Source organism: Besnoitia besnoiti, chromosome IX (assembly GCF_002563875.1).
Source record: "Besnoitia besnoiti strain Bb-Ger1 chromosome IX, whole genome shotgun sequence".
NCBI classification, from domain to species: Eukaryota; Apicomplexa; class Conoidasida; order Eucoccidiorida; family Sarcocystidae; genus Besnoitia; species Besnoitia besnoiti.
In genome coordinates this window covers 1,899,293-1,918,946 of record NC_042364.1, presented here as the reverse complement: position 1 = coordinate 1,918,946, position 19,654 = coordinate 1,899,293, and the positions used below count along the sequence as shown (strand labels likewise).

Genomic DNA, 19,654 nt, shown 5'->3' with positions numbered 1-19,654 from the left:
AGAGAAAACACCCACCGGCGATAGCTCAGTTGGTAGAGCGGCAGACTGTAGATGTAGCAGAAATCTGTTGGTCCCTGGTTCGATTCCGGGTCGCCGGATTTAGGATCTGCACGGTTTTTCTACCGTTTGGCATAAAACTGGAATGTCAATGCTGCGTTTAGATTATTTCGTGTATTCGCTGCGTCAATACTTGCAAGCGTCATGGCTCACGCACAGCAGTCAGTAGATCTGTTTGACGCTGCCACAGTACAGTAAACCATGCGCCCCCGTAGCTCAGTTGGTTAGAGCGTCGGTCTTATGAGCCGAAAGTCGTGGGTTCGATCCCCACCGGGAGCACTCATGAAGAAGGGTGCTTGGATGTGTAGCCGGCCACTGTCCACCAACAAAAATCGAAGAAGGCTAGAATCACCTTTCGGTGGCAAATAGCAACTAAACCCCTGATTTTGTCGAACCATGTCAACGTCGCGTCGACCGTTCGGTGGGCGCCGCGATCCCACGGCACCCCAGTTCTGTCTGAGCTGGTGGCGCTTACATGTTACATCTGCAATGCCCGGGACCGTATTCATCGCGAAAAGCTTCTCTCAAGTAAATTAACGGGCTTGCAAGCTAATTCGGCACCTTCTTGGTCTTCCGGCAGCACAGGAGTCTTTCTGGCATCCACCGCACTGACCGCAGCAACGCTCTGGGGGCACAAAAACTGGAAGCTCACGAATAACTGCTTTGGTAATAGAGTTATCAGTGGGCAGCATACTGTAACTTGAGAATTTTGGCGTTACCTCCAGAGTATTCGACAGTGACCAACCGGATGGACGCCTCCTAGTCGTGACCCCACCGAAGGTGTGGAAAGACACGAAATATATACTCTCAGCCAGCCGAATGGTCAACACCGATTCTTCCGCAGCTTGCTGCCCTGAATACCGGTCCTTCTTAAACCCAGTTCGCTCTTGCTAATGGCAATGTCCACCGGTGCGAGCGTAAGCCAAAGGACGGAAAAGTCGCCAGTACCGGCGATAGCTCAGTTGGTAGAGCGGCAGACTGTAGATGTAGCAGAAATCTGTTGGTCCCTGGTTCGATTCCGGGTCGCCGGATTCGATTTTTTCCTGTTGCATTGGTACACTGCTTGTCCAGAAAGCTGTTTGCAATTTTTCTCTACACAAAAGAAGAACATTTGCAGCCGAAGTCCGGTTCAAGGGGGGCAAATGCAACGGCGTGTCTGAGGAGGCCTCTCGGGCGGTCCGGAACGGCGCTCCGCGAATCGTCTGGCCGCGATGTTTTCATTCATTAGCATATGTTATTCGCTCGTAAGCCCATCTTTCCATTCCAATAGTAAAGTCGTGTTCATTCTCCGCTAAAGGCTAACGTTTAAGAGGGAGCAGACGGAGAAGCATTCGGACAAAGTGCAGCTTCAGGCGGCTTGGGTCATGAATATTTCTGCTGCCGGGTGCCACAGTAAATAAGGCCATGCCGCACATCAGCTTTTTATCGGTGTCCACTCGTTCTCACGGCACGCATGTTCAATCTGCTGTTCACACACTATGTCTCTCACTAGCTGGGCAGCAGAATATCTGGTTGGTTGAGCATAAAAAGGACGTGGAGCAAATGTGGAAGGGCTCGGAGCTGCTGTGTGAGAGATAATGAGTGGCTCAAATACTCTGGTGCCGCCGAGCCGAAACCACGTATCACCGTTCACATGCCTGCGCGGTCTCTTGCTCCAGCTAACTCTTACCCAAGCCTATGTCGGCCAACAGTTTCGGATGATCGATCATACTGGCTATCAGAAAATGTGCCGTGGTAGTGGTGGCTGAGGTTCTACCGTAGAAAAGAATTCAGAAAGACAGCACGAGCGAAGTGCGTGGGGGTATGGCTTCTACCTGCTACTTCCTTCTTCTCAAATTGATGAGATCTCATAAGAACTGAGTTTCAGGGCCATTCCTTACAATTAAAACACATTACTGCAGTGTGCCTGATCCCCCCAGGAAGGGACCGCCTGACTCTCACACCGGAGCAAATCCAGCGCTCCACTAGAGGTATTTTCGACTCCGCGGCCGCAGGCGACAGAAAGACTTACAAACATAGCGCAAACAGCGTTTTGGGGATGGTGGGAAGGCGCATTCCGCAAAGCGACTCCCTTCAATCAACTGAGCGCAGCCGGGCGCTTCCAGATCACGCGGGAAAAAGCAGATGTGGTGTCTGTTGACTACTGCGGTGCGTTCGCTCAGATGCAGAAATCAAAACGTGTGTCCTCTCGAATGAGAATGGTGGCGCTGCAGTAGAAATCGCCAGTTGCAGTAGCCAGGCCAAGAGCGGCGCATATGAAACGTTCTTCCGGCTGGTGCGAGAACCCGCAGTGTGAAAAAATCTCCCACACCTGAAGGGGCTCCGCAGCATCTCGCCAGTCCACAACTAGACTGTTGGATGCCACGATATACGACGCGCTTAGAAGCGCTTTGTCTCTCTCTGCGCTCCACGGCGCCCTCAACAGCTACACGGTAACGAAACCCAACGCGCGAAGAAGAGGGCGGTGGCAAAGAACGCAGAATGCGAAAAAAGAAAAACGATTGAACCTAGCGAAGTGGAACTGCCGGCATGCAAAGTAGGAAACGGAGAAGAGGGGGCAACGACCCCCGCAACACACGCGCATGATCGAGAGTCGGAGTCTCTCTGAAACCGCGAGCCACTGGTGGCAAGAAAACGGACAAAAACCACGTGGGCTCCAGCGCGTCATGAATCTCGTCTCGGAAGCATCGCTCCCCGCGATATTCTGCACTTCCTACACAGGCTTACTCTGCGCGTCCCAGTGTCCCGAGGATGTCTTGCTCTACGCTTGCGGCCCCCGCACTGCGAGTAAAGCTTCAGTTGCGTCACGCGCACACGGAGAAAGGTCTCCGGTCATCTCGTTTGGCGATGGAGGCGCCAGGCCTCGCGGAGCCGGCGCGGCGGCAGCCTTGCATGCTCCCGGTCGCGCACTGTCATCTAGCCAGCTAGCCTCCTCGGCGTCGCTCCATCCCCTCCTCTGTTCTTCGCAGGCTCGTCTCGAGAAAGAAGAGTCGCCTCACAGTTCGTCCTTCTTGCTCGCGTCACCGCCCTCGGTTTTCTGGCTCGCCACGTGCGCGAGTGCCCTCAGCGCCACCAGGGCATGCAGCGCCGCTCCGCGACTCAGCACGCGCTCGTCGACGGCGAATGCGTCGTTGTGGAGCGCGCGGTCGGTTGGGACGTGGCCAGGCCGGTCTGCTGCGGCGCTTCTGTCGAGTGTAAAGAGACACACACAGAGCGAGAGACTAGCACAGGGTCGCCGCGAAGTCGCTCCGCCAGCATGCAATCAGAGCGACGCACTCTCGCCGCACGCGCTGGCTCCATACACCGATTCACGTCTTCTTCCGGTTTCACCTCATATTTCTAGAGAGTTATGGCGCTGACTGACGGGGCCTGAACCCTAAAACCTCTCACAGCTCACCCGATGCCCACCATCGCGAAGGTACCGGGCACATGCTCGAGGAAGAACGCAAAGTCTTCGCCGCCCATCGTCGGCTCCATAGTGGCAACTTCTCCGCTTATTGACGCCTCCGCCGCGGCCTGTAAAAGCACATGCACCGTCAACGGACTCGTGAGACGACAGCCCTCCAAGGCACGCACGCGCCTCCGCAGACACAGCAGCCCCCTCAGGCTCTGTCCCTCGCGAAAATACGCCTTTCAGCCATACCGGCATCGCCCGACCTTCCCCCCCCCCCCCCCCCCCCCGCTACAGGTGGTGGGGCCTACGAAAACTAGATACGTCGACGATTCGACAGAGACAGAGATATAAAAACAGACGAAAACGTACAGATGTGCGTCGACTGGGCCGAGCAACGTGGACTGACATGCAGATCTATTTGAGAAAGAAGCACGCGCAGATAGAAAGGTAGGCGCCTCTGCGGCGGAACTGGATTCCCGAGCCCCTGCGCAGACCGACCCGCGCAGAGGGGCGGGGGAGGAAGCGAGGATTTTAGGAAACACGCATGCTGTAGGATTTAGGGTTCATGGCGACACGCACGCGTGTCTTTCTTTCTGCCCCAGTCGTCGCGAGCTGCGCCCGCTTGAGGCGCAGAGACAGTATCTGGTGTCGAGCCTTGCACACGCAAGCAGAAGCCGTCAACGAGGACAGAAGAGGCCTCCGCCGAAGCAGCGAGCTGCGGGCGAATTTACCGTGACAAAGAAGTCCGTGGCGCCTGAGTCGTTCACGAGGGCTGCGTAGCCGACGGGATCAAACTCGACCTGCGCCTCGCACCTGCGGGAGCGACACAAGAAGACAAAAACTGCGCCGAATCTGCGTCTCAGCCGCGAGCAGCGAGTCTTTCTCCTCAGCCTTTTCTCTCGAGAAGATTTGCCGCCCGCTTGCCGAGTTCCCTTCTCTCTTGCGTCCTGGGGGTCGATGCTGCCTCCCCCGAGGCTGCGTCGCGCGGCTGTGTAGGGGCGTATCTGTGCGCGCGAGCGACTCAACGTACTGAAACGCCTTCGCGAGGTTGGCGGCGAGGTCAGCCACGCGAGCTTGCAAGGCGCGGATCTGCTTCGAGTGAAGCGCACGAATCGTCCCTGCGACGAAGTACTCCGACGGGATTACGTTGAACGCTGAACCGCCCTGAGAGACGGGGACAATTTTTTCGAGTACAAAGGTAATTGCAGCTAGAAAACCAAAGTCATACAACGAATTCAAATTGAGCGCACACCGATAAAAAACAAAAGACCAAAATGCGCTGCAGCTGAGGTGACGCCACGCGCAGCCCTGCGCCAGGAGTTGAGTCCGTGTCCCTTCACTGGAGCCTCGACCATGCATGCTGCTCGGAAACGGAAACTCGCTCTCCAAGGAACGACGCAGAAACGCTTCTCTCCGGAATGATCCTCAGTCTACCGACCCCAACGCAGGCAGCAGAACAGAACGCGCCGCAGAGGCGGCTCAGGAGCGCAGCTTCTCCGGCCCCTGCCGCACCGCACCTACTTCCTCTCTGCTTGGGGACTCATCGTCAAGTTCTCTGTAAACGACCGGTTTTCAATGGTATCTTGGGCGGGACATTCCGCCTTCTCCCGCCAGCACAAAAAAGTCTATGCTGTCTACCCCCGCGGAAAACAGAGCAGCGATGCCCGCCAATATGCCTACTCACACATGCATCTGTGTATCTCCATTTGGAAATGCCGGTACCCACTACCTCGAGCGCATGCATGCTTGTGTGCGTCTAAGTCAGAGAAAAACGTATGCGCATGCAGAGGCCTCCTTCAGGGGGTGTACCTTGATTTGCGTGACGGAAATGACCGAGGCGCTCTCCTCGGTGAAGTACGTCTCGCGCGCAGCGATGGCGTACAGGCCCTGAACGATCGCCGCGGCAGCCGGGCTCGGATCGATGTTTTTGTGCGGCATCGCGGCGTGGCCTCCGCGGCCCTTAACAGTGATGGAAAACCTGAAAACGCGAACAACAACCCGGAATCGCGCCCGAATTCCTCCGTCGCTCTTGGCGCGAAACAGCCGCGCAGAACGGATGAATGGGGGGCTGAACAGTCCAGATCGACTGGAGTATTATGGAACATGGAAATGGAAACGGGTGAGATGGAAGAGGAAACACGCAACTCGGCAGGGCCAAAGAGACACCTGTGGCAGCACAGCGCGTGCGTGGAGAGCCGCGACCGCCCCCCACCAGCATGTAGCGATAGAAAGAAGCTGCCTTATCTTCGGAACACAGCAGGCGCGGCCCAGCAGCTGCGGATGCCCCAGCGTCCACGCGAAAAGCTTCTTTGTGCTAAAGACAACTTTCAGCGCCGAGGCCTCACGGCGGGGCGCGCACATCCTCACAGAAGCCGTTCTGAATAAGATACGGCCACGCAGCAGCCGCTGCGGAGCCCTACGTGTCGAGGCCCGCGGGGGCGGCGAGCCGCGCAGCTCACGTCGTGGTCGCCGCCATCATGACGCCTTTCTTCGTGGAGATCTCGCCAGTCGGCAGCCACGGGGCCACATGCATCCCGAAGATGAAGGCGACGCGCGGCGGTGTAGTTAGCACGCCCTCCTCTCGCATCATCAGCGCGCCAGCGCCGCCTTCCTCCGCCGGCTGAAAGATCAGACGCACCGTCCCCTGCGCGACATCAAACGCGAACACGGTCCGCAGACGAAGACACGTTTCCAGAAGGAAACAAACAAACGCAGAAAGCGCAGAGCCCAACAGCTGGCGATCGAGGCACCCAGAGGAGGCGAGAACGAAGAATAGCCATATTATGGCTTGGTTTTTCCTCTTTACCCCGCCCCTGAGAGCCAAGGAACTCAGCGACCCAGTCCAGCAGCTGACCCAGAGGAGCTGGGCTTCGCCTCGCAAAGTCGCGCACTTTGATGTGAGGCTCCAAATGCTTCAGCAGCGCCGCCGCGCCCAGAAGCATCGTGGTGTGCGCGTCGTGGCCGCACGCGTGCATGTTGCCGTCGATTTTCGATCGAAAAGGCACCTGTATCTGAAAGAAGGCAAGTCAGGCGCGCAGACACCGGGCAGTCTAGGACTGAAGGGGCGCACAGCGGCGAGTTGCCTCCCCGGCTCAGAGGTTCACGGGGTACAAAGGGACGCTCAACAGCCGCGCTAAGGAAGCGATGCACATCCGAAGGCCGCTTCGGTGCAGATATCATGCCTGCGCGTATAGGCGTCTGTTCAAGCGCGGAAGATCACTTGCAACACGCATGCATCTCCACATCGTCGCTCATACATAGGTCAACCTATATGTATAGATATACATACAGATACATATATATATATATATATATATATATATATATATATATATATATATATATATATATATATATATATATAGGTGTATGAGATGTTCAAGGGATGTCTAAAGGACGATGTAGGAGAGTGCAAGTGTCCTCTGTGTCCTGAATGAGCGGGCGCCAACTCGCACACCCGCGAAAGGCAGACGCAAGCTGATTGTTTCCTGCGGCGACAGCGAACAAGCAAGAAAGAGAGAGGTTAGTAAATTGTTCCTGGAGAGATGTTTAATAGCTGGGGAGCACGAATCGAATCCACCGGTGTCTTACGCGTTCAGATATCGGTAGGGCGTCCATGTCTGCTCGTAGCGCCACGCAGGGCTCCTCTCCAGTGCCGATTTCTGCCACAACTCCCGTCCCTTCTCGTCGCGCACGCGCAGCTTTCTTCTCATATTCGCTCATTCCGACGACATTCGTGCCCCAGCCAGACGTGAAGCGAATATTCATCTCCTGTAGAAGACGCGCGCCTTACTAAAGACCATGAAAGCGAAAATACTCTGATATGTAACCCCGTTCACGGAAATCAAAAGGGCTGTCACTGACTGACGGGTGACAGACGCCAGGAGCGCGGATGCTCGGCACCTTTACGGCCATTCTACAGCTGGACGCCACGTATTGGACGCCATGTATATATGTAAAAGAAAATCACGGCAATCAGACATCCTTCTTCGCGTAACGCTCAAACGGCTCCACGCGCCTCAGGGAGGGACGGCATAAGAGAATAGAAGAGCAACGGGGCTCGTCGCAAGCGCGGGGTGAGGACTTTTCCACGCGACACAGTTGCCTCAAGGCAGCTTGCCGCGAGATCTGCCGTGAGCAGTCCGAAAGATTGACCAAAGGGCAGCAGCGAGGCGAACGTGGCTTCTCCATGCAGCGGAAAAAGCAAAAGCAAGCGATCCGCAGAAGAACGGCCGTTCTGTGAGGTAGTATCGGCAGGAGTCTCGAGATCATCGTCATGGGTGTTTCTCATACGCTCCAGTGACTTGGCCTCCAAAGACTAGCTAAGCAGCGCCACTTCCACCAGCAAAATCCACACAGAGGCAACTCTGCACGATTTCTCTCAGCCAAAAAGACAGGCGAATCGGCGAGAAGAACGAGAGGACCGTGTGGTGGACCCGGAGTGTCGGGTCGGTATGGCTTCTAACCTTGAGGAGTTTTTGCACAAGCGCGGAAGTCCTGCGCTCGGAGTACGCGGTTTCTGGCCACATGTGGAGAGTCCGCCGCACTGCAACGAGCCAGGCGTCAAAGGATGGCTCACTGGCTGCTTCGTGGAGCTTCCCAAAGTCTAGGGGAAGTCCGCCGCCCACGAGAGACCCCAGATTCTGCGGAACGGGGGGCAGGCTCGGGCCCTCATCAGACGGTGGCGCAGTCTTGGGTTGAGCGGCAACGAAGAGAGCGGAGGAAGTGACCCCCAAGACCAAGAAAAAGGTGGCGAGGGCGGACGCGCAGGGACTGCTCTCTCGCTCGCGTCGTCCGTGTTGTTCCATTTTCAACAAAGAGCGCGGTGCGGTGTCTTGGAGCACGAGACAAGGAGTCACTGACCTCCAGCTGCACGTCGGCGAAGCTGTAGCACACAAGCCAGAGCAGCAAGCGCACGCGGGGCGCGCCGGTAGAACGCTCGGAAAAAACTCCCGTAGCTGTTTCTGTCTGAACAGAGACGCGAGGTCAATATTCGAAGCGTGTGTGCTTCGACTTCCGCTCCACTTTTTACGTCGCAGAATCCGCGTGGGCGGCTGAACTGGGAGCTGACCGCGCTGTGCATGCGCCCGCAAGCTACCTACAGACACGCCCACAACTGACAGCCGCTGGCAGTGAAGGCGGTTTGCCGCTCACCACATCTAAGAAAAGAAATGTGGTTTCGAGCTGGGTCTGTCATATTTCTTATTTTCTCAATGTGCACATGGAAACGACACGCGGATGATGACAACCAACCGAAATGACGGTGCCTTCATGCAGCTGGGCACCCGTAACAGCGTGAGTCGCGAGTCATCGAACGCGAAGGCAGAAACTGGGGCCTCCTAAAGCATTATTGGCTACCCATGTGACCCTGCCTGGTGTGAAGCCTTTACAGTAACCTACGCATAACTGATGCAGACGAACCTTCCGTTCCTCATGTTTGACCTTTGTATCGACTTTCGTCATGTCTAGTCGAACGTGCGTCGGGACGTGTGTCTGCGCTCAATAGTAGTTAAGCCAACAAGTGCCAGGAGTGCAGCTGGCGGCAGCGCGTCTGCTTTTTTCCACTTCTCGTAAATACATGCGGAGGATAGGCGGTGGAGTCCCACGTTTCTGTGCGCAGCTCTGAGGGCGTAAGGGCACGCAGACACACGTATGCGCCACGCGCCTCCACACAGCCTACCGAGCAGGCGAGCTGTTGCTGCTTCGAGTTTTACAGCCGTGCTTTTATCCGACTCCTGATTCGTCGCAGCCGAGCTGTGGCTGCTCACAAGCTGATGGCACCATGCTAAATAGTAGTGGTCAAGCCGGTGGTTACTGTCACTTGGCGTGCCTCGCATAAACGACACAATCACTACGCTCACCGCATGTTGGCCGCTGCCGCATCAGTTTGCTTCTTTGAAGATCTGCAATAGGATAGGAACGCCGAACATATTTGGCCGCCAGTAGCGAACAAGGCTGTCATGTTTGGCGGATCGATCAGAGACACGATACGCAGCCCGGCCTACTCCCAGTGGCCATAATCACGTGATCGTTGGCAGAGAAACGACTGCATTCGTCGCCCGTACTGGCACAAGCCGCTTCTCTAGGCAAAGGAAAGGTTTTTGAACGGCAGGCACTCTGCATCTGCGCTGTGAAGGCCAGCGGGAATACGCCGGATATCGGTACAGAAGTCATGTGGGTTTTGATCATGTATCGCACGTTCTCTGGACACGGTGTCGACATTTAGTTGCGTTCAGTGGAAATGCTTTGCTGTTCAAAAGGCAGAGCTACTTCCGTCACGGCTTCTGGCACAAACCGTGGGTTTGAACACCGGCGGCGTTTCACAGTTTTCGTAAAACGTGCACGGGGAAGCGCGTCGAAGATCTTACCCGGCCACAATGTCTATTGTCGGGGCTCATGTTACGCAAAAATAGTAGTGTGACGCGATCTCCAGAGAGAGTACTCGATTACTTATTGACTTCCCTAGAGTGCGTCAATGCATGCAGATATATATATATATATACACATATGAGTCTCCGTAGAAGAGTTTTCAGCGGTTCAGGTACGTGCTGGTTCCTCACGAATAGTCATGAAAGTCCATCTCGAGGTCGACGTAGTACGTGAGACCTCTCCTTTATTGAGCGGTGTACTGCTTGAGCCTAGATTGAAAAAACCTGAAACGTTTTGTAGGGAGCGAGTCGACGGACGTTTCTCGTGGTGCCAGTCCGCTGAGCTCGTGCCGCTCAGCGGCTGAGCGGGGCGGTGCAAAACGGTAACAGCTTGAGCCAGCCGTGCTCATTCCTCGTCAGCCAATTCACGACTCATCTCAATGCCCCAGAAGTCCCGCCATCTGAAGAAAAGCGGGTTTAGGGTTTGTGGGCTCGCGTATCGTGCGTGCGAGTCATGGTTCAAAGTTCCACGCATCTGCCAAGCAAGCTGCAACTTTTTCTGGTCCCTGCTCATCTGCAGGTTTAACATCGAGGGTTTTCGTCGAGTTTGTTTTTCTGACGATGTTACCATGAAATTCTGGGCATGCCCAGATCGCCGGCGATTCACAGGTCGGGGAGTCTAGACCGCAGGATTTCTTTCACCGTGTCCGAAATGTCGTCTGCGAGGGAGACTCCGAACATCGAGAATAAATTCCGTCTGACAAAGCACGTTCTATGGGGCTGAACGAGAGTCCAGAGGAACCGATAAAGCGCTTGTTTTCAACACTGCGTGAAAAAGTGTGCTGCCGATGGCTGTACGTGGGCGGGGCTTGGACCAGCCCCACAACCACTTTGACTTCACAACCTAGAATATCGTGTCTCCAATGAAACATTTGCGACCTTTGAGGGAGGCTCTTAATGAAAGATGCCTGGACGCGAAATCGACGCGAGTACGGTTCATGCTTCGTAGTCGCGGTGAGTTAGGTTCTTAGCCTGTGCGCATCAGATGCTGTCTCTCCTACTGTCTCCTATTGCGAGCGTGAACAGAACACATGTCTCTCCCTTCTCGCCTTTCTTCGCCTTTGAGCTGGCTCCCCTGTAGAACGAGCTGCTGGTGCGCGCCCTCTTTCTTTTGCCTTCTGAGCCAGGACTCACCAGGCAAGAACGATGGGCAACGTTTGCGGAAAAGGCGCCTTCCCTCGCGAAGGCGTCGAGGTCGACCTGGCGCCGCTTTTCAGCTGCAGTTACGTAGCGGAAGGGAACAAGACTGTCCAAGATACGGCTCTCAAACACTTTACGAAGATGACGGAGGCCGAGTGGTACGCTAACTCTGTCTACGTCAGCCACTGCTGATTCGCGAGACCTTAGTGTAATGTCTGCGCTATCAACACTCAGTACTCTTGTCTCTGAGCTGCAAGGACAATCCGCAGCCACGCAAGTCGAGCATCAAGAGTTGAACGCGTCATTTAGTGCGTACAGGGGCTTCGCGGTGGAATCCGGGGCCGCACTTGGTCAAACAGGAATCCCCGTCCGATATACGGAGGAAGGGATCTACGGCTTTGCTGGCTAGATTGTTTTACCACGGGCTTATATGCAAGGGAGCGTGCTGTGAGAATAGATGCCCGCCACGCCGCATACGCTCTGTCTGCTAGACGAAGTGTCCTTCGGGCAGTTCACACTCTCTGATTTCAACTGGCGTGTCAAATCAAGGCATGCGCTGGGTCGTCGTCTGCAATATGCTACCTTCCCCTCCGACATCTCGTTAACTCTGCCACGGGGTTTCTGCGCTCGTCCTCGTTGCAGGAACATCGTGATGACAAAGGGGCCGTATGGTTGGCGCATGTGCCTGCCCCCAAAGGCGAGTACTAGCCCGCCTCACCAAGAGCTGGATGCGAAAAACAGTCGCCAAACCGCGCCCGAGAAGAGCGGAACAAAAGACGAAGGGCGAAATCGCATGCGCATTTTACGGGAATCCGTGGCTCTCGCCATTGCTCCGGGCACGAATTTCACCGCCAACACTCCGCGGTCTGTGCAAGGCTGTGAAGTAGATATCATTCACGAAGGGTGTTGCACTGTCCGATTCGACACACTCAATCCTTCCGCTAGCAATGAAGGCAGGAATGAAGCTGAAGCCTCCGCTGGTTCAGAGGACAATCCAGTCGACGCGCACGCAGACCACGGCCTAGGATCAAGCGGCAAGAGGCACGTCCTTCAACCTAAGCCGGTTGTTCTTCAGTCGACGCTCCCGCTGCCTCCGCAGGTATTGTTTGTTTGGGGGGAATTGGAAATCTGAAGACGCGCGAGGTGACTCTCAGCGCAGGATTTCGCTCCTGTCGGCCCTCTGGCTCTCCGTCGTGCGCCTTTAGCCCGGAGTTGATAAGCCATCGCGCGAAGGCACGACATCAATTCGCTCTACGTGAACCTTGGAAGGAGACTAGGCTGGGCTGGCGGTATTCAATGTCATGCTAGTTAGCCAGCCCGTCACGCCCCTTGAAGCAGGGCGATGGTGTGTCTTCAGCCCTCCATGACTCGTCAAGGTGTGTCTCGGCTTCTGGATGTGGAAACCATGCAGTCCGAGCTGTACTTCGAGGTGGAATTTCTGTCGCTTCCATCGCCGGTGAAAAGGCCGTCGTCTTGGGCGGACATCTCGCACGTCGTCGTCGGCGTCGCTCCGCTTCCATTCCCTCAAAAGCACGTCCCCGGAGTTCTCAGTCACTCATGTGCCATTTCCACGGCTGGCTGCATCTATTCGGGGAAGGCAGAACCCGCAGCAACTACCGACGCTCTCGTAGTAAGCATCGGTCTTCTCAAGGTGTTGATTGGTGAACGCGGGTGCACTGCGACCTAAACAGCGAATTCTTTTCCTCGATGGGAGTTTAGGGTCTGCGTTTGAACCTTGAGGCGGAAAATATCAAGTCATTTTTGTTCTAGAAAGCCGCCATAATCAGGGCAAGAATGCAGAGCTATGCAGCTGTACCACCCGTCTAGCTCCCCACCCGCCTTTGGGAGTGCCCTTCCCCCTCTTGCAGTCACCCGCTAGCCAAGCTGCAGTCTTGGCTGTCCTATCCTGTATGCATCACTTTACTGGGATATTCCTACTTTGTATTATTTCCCTCGTGTGCAGGAAGGCGACGTGCTTGGCGTGTTGCTGTGCCGAAGGAGCGGAACGGTTCTTTTTTTGTTGAACGGGGCACCGCTCAAAGCCGTGAAGTGTCCAGCAATCATCTTGAATGAAACCGACCCGAGCTCCTTCACAGCGGCGGACGACAACCGCCCGCCTCCATCGATTCCCGACATTTACGTGACCATCGGCGTCATCGGCAGAGGCGAGTGCGAAATCAACTTTGGCGGGAAAACGTACACCGCACACGGATACATCAAAGACATCAGCGGAGGCATCATTCAGTCCAACGCGCCAATTCAGGCGCGCATCTTCGGGCAGCGCCTCGCCAACTTCTCTCAAATGCTTGTAAGGAAAAAGCACACGCGCGTGTCACACGCAAGGTGCCGCAAACACACGTGTGTGTCTCAGCTTGCATTCCAAAGCACAGTATTCTCAGCAGCACCCATAAAGTGGAGCAGCCAGTCTGCTCCCGCCGTTCTGCTAGTGTCTCCGTGGGAGCTGCATGCATCCGCTATCTGTGGCGTGAATAACTGCACATTAGCTGCGACAAGGCTGCCTGGTTTGGATTCCCAAATCGGTCTGGATATCTTCGAATTTAGACCGGTATACGGCCTTCGGAGCTGCCCGTCGCATACCTTTGGAAGCGCGCGACACCAATTTTCCGCTAGTCACACATTCTTGTCTCTTTATAGTGCTGTTGCGCTCTCTCTGCAGGCCGAGCTGCAGCTCTTCTATCAGATTTACTGCCCCATCATGCTTCCCAAAGCGAAGGGCATGGTTGTCATGAACATCTCCAGAAGAGAGGTAGGCTCGCGACGGATTCTCGGCGTCTCAGAGCCCCCATATGTGGGCTTTTGTGGCATTCTCCTACGGCCAACGCAAGGCAAACCGCCTCCAGAAAACAACTGAATAATGGCATCGGCATGTCCCGCCAGCCCCTTCCGCCGCTCCCTCCCCCCCCACCGCAAACACTGTCACAGTGCATTTCCGGACGGTTTTCGCTCGGTTCGAAAGTGCGTCTGACAAAGGCTTTCTCGTTGTCGCAGGAATTCGAAGAGGAACTTCAAGCCAACTACGGAAAGAATCTCCAGGATGTGCGGGGGATTGTGGAAGACGGTGCGCGAATGTAGCGGAATGCCATTAATTCAAAAGCTTCTTTCCCTTAGCGGACACGCAGCCGCTGAGGCTTCATACGGGTCGCTCAGAGGCGTTAGACAGCTCCACGACTCACGTTCTCAAGCGAAATGCCGCAGCGGCAAAAAAGCGTTGGCACACAGCGCCAAACGTGTCGCAAACATTAGCCGCTCCGGCAAGCCAAGCAGCCACACAACCTCGCTCTGTCGCACTCAGCTTCTACAAGCCGAGGTGGGAATCGCCCCCCCTGCGGCTCCAATGTATGCGGCGACACAGAGAGCCCTGCCCACACTCCTGTGACTAGGCAGCTATGCAGATCTGTTTACCGTTGCATTCTTGGGAGGATGCTTACAGCGACCCGCACTTGTAAAAATACCAGATTACGAACAGCGTTCGCTGCCAAACGTGGAAACACTTCTGTGCACAGCATCTAGGCATACGGAGTCAGGCGAACAACTCGGGCACTGGGGGACAAACTTGTCCTGCAGCGCTTCCTGCTTCACGCGAAGCGCGGATCGGCGCCCGATTCATCGTGAACGGTGTACACAGACGCCGCTTTGCCCTGCCAGTTCTCAGGAGGAAACTGTATAACTTCCTGCGTCAATATGAACCCTCTCGCCTGCCGGAGTTGGACAACATCCTTCGAGACACGCGCGGCGAGGTAAACAGCTGCTGCGGAGCTGCGGTGTTTCGACAATTCCACTCTCGAGACTTTATGGGCTACGTGGTGCTCGCTTGCGTCGGCAAAAGTAGCTCGGGTCGCAGGTTGAATGAAGCTTCAATGCCAGAAGCTCGCAGAGGCTGTGGTGTAGCGGCTGTTCACTCCCAATGGTGCAAGAACTCAGCCTACCCCACCAAGGAAAAACGAGGAGCTAAGCCTACACCGTTCTGTGCGCGATGCTTCTCAGTGTGTGACGTGCTGCAAAGCAGAGGTATTCGCAAAGAAAATAGGCGGACTGAGGCGTATGCGACTCGCGCTGTTTCCTGCAGATCGAGCGAATCAATGACCTGCTGCACCGCCGATATCAGGCGGATCTGAACAGAGTTTCCCTCCGGCGAAAACAAAGTAAGCGAAAGAGGCGTTCATGCTGAGAGCCGCCCATAAGAAGCTTCCCAGCGAACTGGTAAAAGGAAATTATACGGAGGTGGATACGCTTTTTTCTCCAATTTTTTCGGTATCTTGTTTATTCGATTTGAGTTATACAGTTCTGGATCGCGGATAACTTGTAGAGACCTCCCAGTATTATCTGACTTGTTATCCCCGGCGTACCTTACGACCTCTATATGATTTAGAGATATGAAGGAGAGAGATCGATATCGATCGCGAGTTGCGGGCAACCTACGGTAGGGGAACTTGTCTGTAAACCACTGGGCACGGAATGCAGTCCTTGCCGCAGCCGCTGTTTGTTCGACGGAATTGGTCAGAGTCAGTCTCCTCTCCCGACGATACCTGGCACTGGCGCTCGTTTCTGTCCTGCGTAGGCATCGAGCGCATGCTCAACGAGTATCACCAAGTCCATGAAGTGCCGGTCGAGGCTACGAAAATCGACGTAAGGCGCGCGCACCCGGAGGGAAGCGATGACTCCGCACGCACCGCCACCGGGACCTCTAATCGGATGCACGTGCGAAGCTCTCGCAGGACAGAAACATGCCAGCATGCTTCGGTCTCATCTCCCAAGGATCTTACACAGACGCGCAGGCACACACAGCGCCCCTGCAGATCCGAGTCTGAACGCGACCGCCACTTTGCGGCGCATTCTGTTCTCTAAACCCCCCCCCCCCTCAGCACCCCCCCCCCCCCCCGCCGACCCCCCTCCCGCATCTCTTGCAGCTTGCCCCGAGCCAGAACTGTATGATTCAACGACTAAACAAAGACATTATAGTTCCTAGAATACAAAGGATGGCTCCAGTTATGAGACGCAGACAATCATGTTTTTTACGAGTGCAGTAAGCCACGACCCCACTGGACTGTTTTCTCGCAGCAACTCGCGGAGCAAGCGCTGACGAAGCCTAAGGTCGTCGACACCTACCTCCGCGAAAAATACGGAGACGGGATTAACGTGCTTCTCCAGGTACAACGCGTGGGGTGTCCGCTTCTCTAATTTCTAAATATGCGCACAAATCCCGTAAAAATTACATTCGGTGTGACGAAGAAAATCCCGCGGAGGCTCAGTCATTTACGCGCTCGCATATGCGGGTCAGGACGCTGTGCACCGTGTCGCTTTCTTAGTGGAATATTCCAGATTCTGCGCAGAGATCTGTCGGCGGGCACTTTCTGCTTTTCTGTCAGCCACGCCTCGCTGCCCGCTCGCTCACTGCGCTGGCGCTGGAAGCCGAGCCTCGAGCGTCTGGAGAGCCCTGTAATATAAATCCGGGTAGACTTATGTCTGTCTCGTTTATATAAATCTGTCAAGACTTGTTAAGATCCCTGTAGCTGGTTGGCTCACTGCGCACTTAAGATCAGAGCAAAAGAAGTCAGTAAGGGGACAACAACGTAGGAGATCGCGTTAGGGTTTGCTGGAAGACTTTCTCACGCGAAGTCTCTCTCGCGTGTCGTCGATAGAGAAGGCTGCAGGCGTGCGAATTCCTCTCTTGTGCCTCCGTCGCTTGTGTCACTTCTACGACTCCTGCAGAAACGCCTAGAACAAATCTATGAGGCGTATGCGCCTGAAAACAGGTCGGAGGTGCCTCTACTCGTTCAGCGCTACCCTCGTAAGTGCCTTGCACCGTCTCGGAGCGAAAGCGTAAAGAGTTTCACTGTGAAGCGATTTCGCGGCTCTTCTAGGAACGACTCGCGGTACAGACGCAGGCACACGCATGCATGTGTAAGTTTGCACCGCCTACGTGTCCATACGCGCGGGCGCAGCGCGACGGAGGAAGCGAGTCGAGTCGGGGAGGGCGATCAGCGGCGCAAGCAGGCAGCCGCACAGCTGCGTAGGGTTTGGGGTTTAGGGTCTAACGGTACGCGTACATTGCTCGAGGCAGGATGCCCGTGCGCTGCCCCTGACTCCCCCCTCCCTCTCTCCCCTCGCATGCGTGTTTTTCTGTGTGGTGCGGGCTGCATCGCGGCAGTCTTTGACGACGAGTTTCAGCTTTTCTGCAAGCTGAAGGTGAAGTACAACTTGGATTTGTACGCGTTCTCGCCTCTCGACAGTTCCTTGCGGCGGGGCGACTTGGCGGCGATCCGGCGGAATCTGCGGCCGGCGAAGGTCAAGCAGCTGCAGCTCCTCGAGAGCGGAGAGCTTCAAGGCGTGCGCGGCCCTGACGACGACGCAGGCGCCAGCCGCAAGAGTCGCCGCGCAGACGGAGCCTCCGCGCGCGAGCGGAAAAGCGTTCGCCGAGCGAGCCGTGCCGCGGCGGGCATGGCTGCCGCCACCGCCGCCGCCACTGCCGCCGCGCAGGCCGCCGAGAACGCCGCGGCGGCGGCCGCGGCGGCGGCGGCGAACGTGCAGGAGCAGGAGCGGAATCGCGAAAAGCTGCGGGCGGCGCGCGAAGAGCGGCGGAAGGAGCGCGAAGTGCGCCGGAAAAGCCGCCTGGACAAGGAGACCCTCCGCGACCTCGTCGCGCGGCAGCTGCGCGAAGAGGAGGAAGAGGCGCAGCGCCGCGCCCAGTGTCCGCAGAGCGCCGAGCTCGCAGAGGAAGAACGCAAGGCGCAGGCCCGCCGCCGGAGCCTCGAGGCGAAGAAGGAGCGGATCGAGAAGGCCCTCGGCGGCGTCAGCGACGAGGCTTGGTGGACCGCCATGCGCAAAGCCGAAAAAGAGAGCGACGAAGAGTGGGATCGTCTCGACGAAGCGGAGGCAGCCGCTGCCGCAGCCGCCGCGCAGAATCGGAGCGCGCCGCCTCCAGAAAGAGCCGCAGAGATAACGCCTCTCGACGCGGCGGCGTCGCCGGAGCCAGCAGCAGGCGGGAAGCCACGGGGGGAAAGCGGAGACGCCGCCGCGCCTCGCAGGCCGCGCCCCAAGTCCGTCCGCCTTTCGGAGGTTTCCGCGCCGCTAGAGCGATACGGGCAACCTCGCGTCGCGCGCACCGACATCCTCAAACACAGTCGAGGAGAAGGCCACCTCGAAGTGCGTCCGCCGAAAGCAGACGAACGCCAGCTCCAGTTGGTCAGCAACGAGACAGAGGGGACGGAGGCGCCGCCCGGCGGGGGGGTGAACGCGCAGACGCTGAGGGCCGCGGCTGCCGAAGCCGCACCCGATCCTAGCCTTTTTGAGGATCTCCGCGGCGCCCAGCAGCCCCCTGAGAAACTTGAAAGCGACACGTGGAAAGAGGAAGAAAGAGGCAGCGAGGAGGAAATGCCCGGTACGCCCAGCGCGTGGGGCGCGACGCGCGGTCGCCCCGAAAGAAGAGGTGGCAGGCGCCAGGGGACAAAATCGAATCCAGAGAGCTCCTCTCCGCATCTTGGGCGTCGCAGTATACCCCAGAGGCAATCTCTTATGGGGCGCCCGCGTGTCGCGGGATTCCTTGTCTCTCTGCATGGAGTGAAGCGCATTGAGCGAGCGTGTCTCCACACGCGAATGCGTCAGAGCTAGGTCGCGAGAGGAATGTCTCCCTCGTATACCGCTCATGTGGAGCTTGGCGACTTTTGCGGCTGCGCCTCCGCAGCTCGTTCACCACACACGAACGCGTTTGAGCGCAGGCTGTGCATGTGTCAAGCTCAGGGACACTCAGTCTCGAAGAGGGCCCTGAAACGCGCAGCACACTGAGCTACAGGTTCTCCGGTTGTTTTTGCGGTTTCTGCGTTTCTTTGAAGATCCTCTCCAAAGCGCTGAGGCTGCGGCTGCGCAGAGCGGCGACGAGGGAGAACCTGAGGCGGCGGAAAGTCGCGACGAGGGCGAGGCGGCAGGCGATCCCCCAGGCCTTCACGAGGCCGCCACTGCGGAGCCAGACCCGTGCGCGACTCCGAAGTATGAAGGGCCGTTGTCGCCTTCTCCGGCTAGAGCGTGCGAAGACGAGAGAGAAGACAACGACGCTGACTTCTTAGCCGGCGAAGCGAGTCCCGAAGCTTCGCTCTCAGCTTGCCACTCGCCTGAGTCCCCCAGTGCCGACGCGGACCCCCACGGAGACCTCTCCGATGACGCGGCGGATGACGAGGGTGCGGAAGGAGATCATGCGCCTGCGTCGTCGCCTGCGGATGAGGGAAGATGCGAGGTAAAGGGCGAAAAACCGGCGCTTCTTATGGAGGCGGCGAAGAGCTTCGTTGAGGACGTCGTGAGACGAAGCAGCCTGCTGAGCGGCTGGGGTCGCAACCTGCCCGGAGTCGGATGTGAGGCGGAGGCCGCGGTGGGTCCCTGAAGAAGGCGTGCAGACCGCAAACACCAAATATAGACGAAGGGCGAAAACCCTAAAGAAGCGAAGAAAATGAACGCCTGCTGGATTGAAGCAGGCAGGATCGCAGTCCACACAGCTGTCCGCTGCGGCATGCAGAGGCGCGCGATTTCCCGACAACCTCGACTATCGGCGTGTATATATATATATATATATATATATATATATATATATATATATATATATATGCTTATATGCATGTAGTGGGGT

At 56.6% G+C, this 19,654-nt stretch overlaps 2 protein-coding genes and 3 non-coding genes across 5 annotated transcripts; 4 read left to right on the top strand and 1 right to left on the bottom strand.

Annotated features, from left to right (window-relative positions):
• Positions 1–14: 14 nt before the first annotated feature.
• BESB_015550 lies at positions 15–98 on the top strand. The gene has a single exon. It is a non-coding gene; the product is annotated as a tRNA-Tyr (tRNA).
• A 164-nt stretch (positions 99–262) lies between these two features.
• On the top strand, positions 263–336 carry BESB_015470. Its single transcript has one exon. It is a non-coding gene; the product is annotated as a tRNA-Ile (tRNA).
• A 668-nt stretch (positions 337–1,004) lies between these two features.
• On the top strand, positions 1,005–1,088 carry BESB_015560. The gene has a single exon. It is a non-coding gene; the product is annotated as a tRNA-Tyr (tRNA).
• A 1,964-nt stretch (positions 1,089–3,052) lies between these two features.
• Positions 3,053–8,259, bottom strand: BESB_014390 (peptidase M20D, amidohydrolase; the record flags this gene model as incomplete). Its single annotated transcript, XM_029360168.1, has 9 exons — positions 3,053–3,242; positions 3,455–3,573; positions 4,183–4,264; positions 4,482–4,615; positions 5,261–5,429; positions 5,911–6,095; positions 6,343–6,462; positions 7,043–7,222; positions 7,918–8,259. 9 exons carry the CDS (start codon positions 8,257–8,259, stop codon positions 3,053–3,055), a joined length of 1,521 nt encoding a protein of 506 aa, XP_029216835.1.
• Positions 8,260–11,025: 2,766 nt separating this feature from the next.
• BESB_014380 (uncharacterized protein) lies at positions 11,026–19,411 on the top strand (the record flags this gene model as incomplete). Its single annotated transcript, XM_029360167.1, has 12 exons — positions 11,026–11,177; positions 11,662–12,118; positions 12,431–12,649; positions 12,983–13,327; positions 13,697–13,810; positions 14,029–14,076; positions 15,107–15,182; positions 15,599–15,666; positions 16,099–16,188; positions 16,750–16,828; positions 17,189–18,418; positions 18,870–19,411. 12 exons carry the CDS (start codon positions 11,026–11,028, stop codon positions 19,409–19,411), a joined length of 3,420 nt encoding a protein of 1,139 aa, XP_029216834.1.
• Between the last annotated feature and the right edge of the window lie 243 nt (positions 19,412–19,654).